Genomic DNA, 9,018 nt, shown 5'->3' with positions numbered 1-9,018 from the left:
AACACTTTACTCAGCCAAGGCAGACAACCACAATGATCCATGTGCAGTGTGCCACTGTAAGATGTTTTTTGTCACAATTACATGAATCAATGAAGAGAAACATGCTTGTTCACCTACCGTAAAATGGCTGCAAACGAATACAAGTTTGTTCAATATCGACTTGAAAGGTTCACCCTTGGACAAACACAAGAGATGTCAGACAGATGTCAGAGCCTCCAGCTGGAGCAAACAGAAATGCATGAATAGTTTCCCTGTGCTGGTTCTTTCCCAATTAAATTAACCAATCATTTTGAGTCTGTCTTAAAGCACATTTTAGTCAGAAAGTTGTTTGTGCACTAAAATGTATTTGTGGTTGTTATGTTGCATTCTCCGTTGTGCTGTGCTTTGACTTCTTACAATAACCTCCAGAATAAATCCTCTGCCTTAACTAGACCCTGCTGACAAGGGACCGCGCTACGATTGGCTGCATGCTGCAGGAAGAGTGGGGAGAGTTAACCTCTATTGATCACCACACAACTCTTGTAGCTTTAAATGAACGCGGCAAAGCCACAGACACACTGAATACAACTTCCACTGCGAACGTAACATCAGGATCTCCTTCAGCCGGCCTGGTCATCTGATCTGGCTCCACACCAAGCAGGCTATCGATTCAGAAGTAATCCACTAATGCCAGCATAGAGCCATGATTGCTTTTGTCTCTGCCCTGACTTGTTTAGGAGAAACTGAGAGTGCACAAATGAAACACCATGAGCTCCACCAGCTCTGATTGTCCTCCTCACAAAGCTGGCCTCTCAACCTTCAGACATCACATCACGTCACCTCCTTATCAGTCTGCCCCTCGGCCCCTTTTACAAATATTTGTGACCGGTGAAGGATGGCAGTTCAAACATTAGAGCCGCTGTGGCAGTGACCTCAGACAGCAGGGGGACCTTTTGGGCATGCATAAAAGGGTGCTTGTCACCATAGCAACCCAGCACTTATCATCACTGATATTAGTATCTGTGTTTCTCAGTTTGAAAAACTAAGTATTGTGTATTATTTTATAGCAGTCCCTATAGTGAGGGATATATGGTGAGCCCACATAGAGGATAAAAATGCTGAAAACTGTCGCTTCTCTTGAGCCTATAGCTTCTGTTCATGTAACTGTTCTGGGTGTACTGTAAAGATCTTACTTTACTTACTCCCAACTTTATGATGCATATTTCTCCCCCATATTAAAATTTTCTTCAGGCATATGGGGCTTCAAAGAATGTAAAATAGAAGAACAGACAGAACAGAGCTGCACGCTGTTTTTTTAGGTTCAATAATCCAAAAATGTGAAATGATAAGACTGTGGAATCGTTTGCTTAATATGTCACAATACAGGATCAATAAGAGGGCTTTTCTTTGGAGTAAATCACATAATGCTCCATGGGCTACAGAACTTCATGCTTTTTTTTGAGGAATCTGAATTGCAATATATGTATAGTAATAACTTATCATGCATGAATGCAATTAGAAGAAAGTTTCTTGCTAGATTTGAAGAAAAATGGTTGAAAGATATATTGTTAAAACCCAAATTACGAAAATATATTCCAATCAAGCACAAATATGGCACTGAATCTTATGTTCTGGCAAACTTATCAAGGAGTCAAAGATCTTTAGTTGCACAGTTAAGAACAGGAATCCTTCCTCTGGAACCCTGAAGTTGGTAGATTTAAAAAAAAAAAAATGAATCACATTTTCTTTTGTATTGTCCATAGTATGATGAGTTACGAACTTCTATTATACATTAAATGTCTGTTCAAAATAAAAAAAATAATAATTTAGAAATTAGATTAAAAAAATGTTTTGGTGCTCGAATGATGACAAAATGGAATGGCTATTTCATTTTAATGCTCATAAGTTGGCTACTTTTAATTCTCAAGGTTGGAAAAAACGTCAGCATGGTTTATTTGTCTTAGTATTATTTGTCATTTTTACTGCAAATCAAATCAAATGCAGGTGATTTTTCCGTTGATTTTACGCAGACTCAACTATCTTCCACGGAGACACGCGTGTCAGGAGCTCGTGCAGTCCTCATAGCTGTCAGGTATATAGGGTTAAAGGGTTAAAAGGCAGATAATAAGAGCGAGCCATCCCTGTCAGCCACCTGCTGATCACCTGGCAACGTGCTTTAAGCTTAAAACATTTGTCACACATAAGTCATTATAAGGCAGATCAATGCTGACACATGAAATAAATACCAAAGGTGCAGAGTGCAGGTGGATGGATGGACGTAGCGCCGCTCAGAGACGCACGTGGGATCGAGAAGCGCGCATCTCTTGGCAGATCGAGGCGCGAGACTCACAGAGAGGCTCCGCGCGCTGTATCTCTCTCCTCCACTGATCATCTGAAAACTGAACATCAACACACGGTAGGTGCGCTACTTTTTTTTTTCTTCAATTCTAGATGCAAAATTGGCATATAGACTAAATCTAGTAATTTAAAGTCAAATATTTGAGTTGAAAAAGAGAAAGATGGAGATGATTCAAACAAATGCGTCAATTCTGTATCATTGCATTTAAAATGAGTTTTAGAGGGTCGGTATGTCCGATAGAGACTTCTCTATATCTGCAGAGTTTAATCGTCTAATGGCATCGCAGTATTCCATTTTTTGAGAGACTAGATATATTTTCTAATGCCTTACACAGATGGTTGTCCAACTAAACTATTCTGATATCATTATTTCAAAGGTATTACTTGGCAGAAAGGATGCAGTAATTATATTTTTTCAATTTCAATTTTTTTTTTTTTTTAAATGTTAATGTTTTGTTAATTAATGAGGGGAATATCAGAAATAGTGTGTGGATGAAATGTTACAGGAGTAGTTATGCAAACGGCTCTATTGAATGACTGAATTCACTGTTGACAGTATATCTGATATACAATATTGTCGGTTATTTCTGCTGCTGAGCATGTGAGATGTCTAAGAGTGCATTTCAAACTTCAATTATCATGATGTTTTGATTAAAAACATGTCAAATCAGAGATAACATATAATAGAAACATTAATTTAGAGATAACTTGAGAAATAGAAACAACATTACAATCTGCAAAGCATGATCCTTAGACCCTGAGTGGGCTGTTACAGATAAGTAACAAGTAAAATCTGTTTATATACTGTAGCATTAATTATTGTACATGGTTTTAATTAGCTTATATTATATTCTATAGACATATAGTTCAGTTAATACCCCTTCTTTACTGGTAACTCCAAGAATTGTTATAATCAGGGGAATTACAGTAAATTTGGGACATTTTGGGGTTTATATCTGAAGCAGACGTCTGTCCTCTTGGCAGACACTCTAATACGTTTTTTCTCTTTTCACATTTTTTTTTTTTTGGTAATTCTCACAATCATCTTTTCAATCCAACGGTAAATTCAAAATGCAACAAAAAAAAGTGACTTCATCAGCCCTCTGCTCACCATTTATATCAGTATTCTCTCATTTTCTCATGCAGTCATGTTGCCATACCATGGTCTTATTTCCTATATTTCCTCGTTGCATTGAATCGATGTGAACTGGAACCAACACCCCCTGTGCTGTGCTGTGCTACATAAACACAGTGCACATGCAGTGTATGCGAGTCCGGAGCAGGTCTGAGTCGCACAGCAGCATTTGCTTTATTATTCAGTGTTTGTGTCGAAGTTCTGAAAATCTGATAGAATAGCTGAGAGGCATGCACCTGTCTCACGGTGATAAGACAACCTACCTCATGTCTATTGCAATAAACCGACTTCAAATGTAATGATAGAAAAACATCTCTATAATAGTTTCTAAGGGAAGCTTTACTGTATTCTGACAAAAGGAAGTCCATTTTCCATTTGGAGCTATACAGGACTGAAAATGTTATCACAAAGACAAGAATTATAATTGGACAGCGTATCTGCATTCACACAGGATTATAATAAAAGTACATTTTCCATTAAATGTCATTCATTGACTGTGTCTATATACAGTAGGCTTTATGTCCATCAGTCATTCAGCATATTCTTGGCTTGGCAAGCGCTGTGCATACTGTTGAATACATGCACTGTATTTTACCATACTCATGATTTCACCCCTCCAGGTTGACACCAGCCTTTTGGGATGGAGGGCACAAGCAGTGGCTGGGCAGCTGAGCTCACCCCAATGTGCGTGATGCATGAGGTGACTGGGAATGACACCGGGGGTCAGGTCTTTGAGGTGGCGCTGCAGAACGGCTCCTCCAAACGCAGCCCCCAGTTCGTGGGCGTGGAGTTGCTGCAGTCCTTCAAGCTGCTCATCATCCCCTGCTACACCCTGGTGGCCCTGGTGGGCGTCTTCGGCAACTACCTGCTCCTCTATGTCATTTGCCGCACGCGCAAGATGCACAACGTCACCAACTTTTTCATTGGGAACCTGGCCTTCTCTGACATGCTGATGTGCGCCACATGTGTCCCCTTCACGCTGGCCTACGCCTTCAACCCACGCGGCTGGGTGTTTGGCCGCTTCATGTGCTACCTGGTGTACCTCATCCAGCCTGTGACGGTGTACGTGTCCGTCTTCACTCTCACTGCCATCGGTGTGGACAGGTAAGGATGAGCCGGAGGACTGTGACAGACTCTATAAGTGAAACCCCCTGGGGGATATTTACATGCATTCTGCATTTCACTGACACAATGCATCATCAGATGAGCAAAAAAGGTTTTCAGCTTGGGGCCTGTATTCAAACCTACTTAGCCACCCTGTTATAAACGACACATAAATGAAGAAATAATAGGGTACCGAATTACTCCCAATGAATGTCACTATCTCGTTTTGCACAACATTGCAGTGGCAGATGCAAATGTGTAAGAAATCTAATGGATTTTTATGGCAGCTCTGAAATTACCTAACCTACTCAGAGTTTCTAGGACCACATTTTCTTCTTTGAATGCTCTGAATTGTATTGATAAACATTTCAAAGATAACAGACCCCTAAGAGCTTTCTCTCTGCAATCTGATGTTTACATATATATGGAGGCCATAGCACTAGAATTCTTCAGCTTGGTTAAAGGGTGCATTATCATTTACCTATGTGCAAAGGGAATAGTGTTTCTGAAATGGTTCGCACTACACTCCAGATCCTCTAAACAGATATTGTGCACTTACCCTATTCTTTGAGTTTCTCCAAATGAAAATCTGTCTGGCTGAAGGACAAACAGGATGGATGATGATCCTATTTTGTCTGTTATCAGGCAATTAAATAGGCATTATCGGTCGCTCTAAGCACCATAGATGTGGGTCATTAGGGGCGCACTGCGTTGTAAAAGCGAAAGCGAAACTTAAAAGCAACGTTCTTACACGTAAAACTGAATGAAACGTTAGATTTTGAACACAAAGAAAAAAGCTTCTTTAGGTTTAGGAAGCAAAACTACAACTTCTTTAGGTTTAGGCAACAAAACTACAAACTTTTTAGGTTCAGGCAACAAAAACATTTAGGTTTAGGAGACAAAAATACAACTTTTTTAGGTTTATGCAAAACAAAAACACTTAAGTTTAGGGAAGAGATTGTGTTTTGGCTTAAAATAATGAAACTTAACGCTTGTGAACACAAAGACAACTACTCCTTGTTGGTTTCCCACAGGATGTGAAACCCGGTCTCATGGGTGTAAAGCCCTATCGCCGTGACCTTCACCCAATATGGAGTTTCACGCTGCCTGACTTCTGCTTCTGCTCCTGTCATGATTACTACGGTTGCTGTCATGTTCTTTTATACCTTCGTTCTGTGATCAACCATGTGAATAGATGATAAAACCTACTATTGTATATTGGTGCAGTAGGCCCTATTGACCCACATCTATGGTGCTTATAGCGACCGATAATGCCTATTTAATAACCTCACAACAGTCTAATCGACTGCCAATGTCTTGAGCTACTTACATCAAGCTGTGTGCCAGAAGCCCAAATCCTGATTTGTCTGTTCACCATGGCTACAGTAGCAGAGCTGAATTGGATTGGATTTTTGTGAAACCTTTGTGAACATAATTTTTTTTGGTTGGAATCTGTCAACTTGACGTTGATTGCTTTCTACAGTCGTTTTTGAGGCTGGATTATCTGTGGTGCTTAAGAGCTGTGCTGCCATTTGCTTGTTGATTGCTGTTGGCAAGCGATGACGTGTGAATGCTGTTCCTCTTTACTCAACTCATGTTTGGCGTGTTTCTGTAAATAACAGTTTAATTAAGTAGATCCAATCTCATCTAACTGGGAAAATGAACTGAGGCTATTTTCTTCTCTGCTTCTCTATAGATACTATGCCACAGTTCATCCTCTGAAAAAGCGCATCTCAGTCTTGGCGTGCACCTACCTTCTGTCTGGGATCTGGCTGCTGTCCTGCGGTCTGGTGGCTCCAGCTGTGGCTCACACCTACCACGTGGAGTTTAAGAACGAGGGCTTCACCATCTGCGAGGAGTTCTGGATGGGCCAGGAGAGGGAGCGGCTGGCTTACGCGTACAGCACTCTCTTCATCACCTACGTCCTGCCCCTGTCGGCGCTCTGCATCTCATACCTGTGCATCTCTGTCAAACTGCGGAACTGTGTCGTACCCGGCCACCACACCCAGAGCCAGGCGGAGGCTCAGCGCATGCGCAAACGCAAGACCTTCCGACTGGTGAGCCTGGTGGTGGCGGCCTTCGGCGTCTGCTGGATGCCGATCAGCGTGTTCAACGTGCTTCGTGACATTGACATTGACCTGATCGATAAGCGGTACTTTCTGCTCATTCAGCTGCTCTGTCACCTGTGTGCGATGAGCTCATCCTGCTGTAATCCTTTCCTCTACGCCTGGCTGCACGACCGCTTCCGCGCTGAGCTCCGCAAAATGTTCACGTGCCGCCGTCGCATCGGCATCTCGGCCAACAACTGCGCCACAGCCAGCGTGGTTTTGTGAAGTTCCTGTGTTTTAGGCTGCTGTTGGTTAGTCCTTGCTTCTTTGGATGGTAGAGTATACTCATCTCATTCTGGTAACATTCAGGCAATGTAAATAGGCAGGATTCTTAACTAGATGGTATGGTAGCCTCATCATGCGCACCATAATTGCCCATAATTCAGTAGCCCAGTGTCAAAACTGTTGCACTGTTGTTTACCAATACGCTTAAAAAAGTACTCCATCAATTTAGCATTGCACTCCTATAATACTGTCGGACTCACGATGAACCGTTTGCAAAAAAAGGATAATGATCAATGGAACAGAACCAGAGATGTTGTCTTTTTTATTCCACGCATTCCTACATTACCAACAACGCAACTTGCCACCCGACAGTTTGGTCGGAGATTCGGGTGCGTTACTTGTAACGACTAATGTTAGCGCTAGCCTGAAGCAGAGATGAAGAGCGAGCTACAGAGGTCTAGTAAGCTTAAGATTTTTTTTTTCATTTTCAAACTTGTAGTCTTCAGCTCCCATCAACGCCAAATTTGCGCATCTCCCTCTGGAAACACAAAAGGCTTTGTATAACTTTTTTTAACATATGCAGTAGACCTGTAAACACACATTGACGTGTAAAACCGGTGGAGTTCCCCTTTAAGCCTGAACAGAGTAGATCAACCGTCGACTGCCATGTGTGTTTGTATGGATAGTCACATTGAGTAGCCTCCATTTAGTAAATTATAAGTTCAACTTATATATATATTTTGAAATGTCTCTTTAACATGAGGCCGGTTTATTGGAAAAAAAATATTTTTGTGTTTGGACCATGGAAACATCCTTCTTTTTGCCAGATTAAAATATCAAATTAAAGGTGCAGTGTGTGCGATCTGGCGGCATCTAGTGGTGAGGTTGCAGACTGCAACCAACTGAAGCTTCTCCCGTGTGCCAAGCGTGTAGGAGAACAATGGTGGCCAACGCAAAAAAGTGAAAACATGAAAATGTGAAAACGCATATATCCGTGTCTTGAGCCAGTGTTTGATTTGTCTGTTTTGGGCTACTATAGAAACATGGCAGCCGGCCCCGTGAAGATAACTAGCTCATTTTAAGGTAACAAAAACATGATTCGTATTTTTAGGTGATTATACACTAAAGAAAACATAGTTGAATATTATATTCCATTTCTGTCAATAGATCCCCCTAAATGCTACACACTGTTCCTTTAATTGACTTCAAGGATGAGACTGGCAAAATTCTATATTTTTGTTATTGTCAACAGATATCATGGAAAGACCTGAATGTGTTTCAATACTTTCTGACTTCCCCCGCCTTCCTGTGTCTCTCAGCACCAAGCAGATTTATTCTTATTAAGGAGCAAAACTTTACAAATGGGTCACAAATATATACTTTCATTTTTAAATGAAGGCTAGAGGCTAGATAGTTTCCTAAAACAGCTGGGTACTCTAGCTCTCAGCAAACTGAGACTTTGTTGGGGGAATATTTTCAGTGGATTTGTGTGGTAGCGAGTATTTACGGCAACAGGATGGTGTATGTGGGACTGATTGGAACAGTGCCTTTGTTCATCATAACAAGGGATCACGTCACTCAGTGCAGCTGTGAGACTCACTGATGTGTTTATATTGTTTTTTTCTTTTCATGGGTTTTGTTGGCAATAAGAAAAAATGTAGAACATCGGCAGACTTTTCCTATTCACAAATATACCGTTTTGTATTTCCATTTTTGTCATCAGTCCCACCTAATTATTATTTTTTTTTTTAAATAGTAAGGTTTGTAAATTTGTTTAAAAAAAACAATTTCATGATAAATTTGTGTTACATAAACAGCCACAGTTACATTGTTGTTTCAATGACCATGAATAAAGCACAGAAGGACAGACTCTTGGCCTGAAAGGCAGCTATTGTGTACAATAAAACATGCTATGTATGTTTCCATGGCAACATTTGTTTCCTACTCGTTTGTCTGAGGAATTATTATATTTATTATGTGAGAGCCACTAATTTGATTACTTAACATAAAAAAAACAACAACTGGAGTTGTTAATTATGTAGATTCATATTTCAATTACGTATGTAGGTTATATTTCTCTCCAAATGTAATAGCAGATACAAACAATGT

The 9,018-nt window shown here is 40.6% G+C and overlaps 1 protein-coding gene across 1 annotated transcript; it reads left to right on the top strand.

Annotated features, from left to right (window-relative positions):
- Positions 1 to 2,271: 2,271 nt before the first annotated feature.
- On the top strand, positions 2,272 to 7,054 carry prlhr2a (prolactin releasing hormone receptor 2a). Its single transcript, XM_074638406.1, has 3 exons — positions 2,272 to 2,395; positions 4,093 to 4,576; positions 6,273 to 7,054. Exons 2-3 carry the CDS (start codon positions 4,113 to 4,115, stop codon positions 6,907 to 6,909), a joined length of 1,101 nt encoding a protein of 366 aa, XP_074494507.1. The 5' UTR covers positions 2,272 to 2,395; positions 4,093 to 4,112; the 3' UTR covers positions 6,910 to 7,054.
- The last annotated feature ends 1,964 nt before the right edge of the window (positions 7,055 to 9,018 follow it).

The sequence above is a fragment of the Sebastes fasciatus genome, chromosome 6 (genome assembly GCF_043250625.1).
Source record: "Sebastes fasciatus isolate fSebFas1 chromosome 6, fSebFas1.pri, whole genome shotgun sequence".
In the NCBI taxonomy this organism is placed as follows: domain Eukaryota; kingdom Metazoa; phylum Chordata; class Actinopteri; order Perciformes; family Sebastidae; genus Sebastes; species Sebastes fasciatus.
Note: the sequence above shows the minus strand (reverse complement) of the source record. Positions and strands in the feature narration are given on the sequence as shown.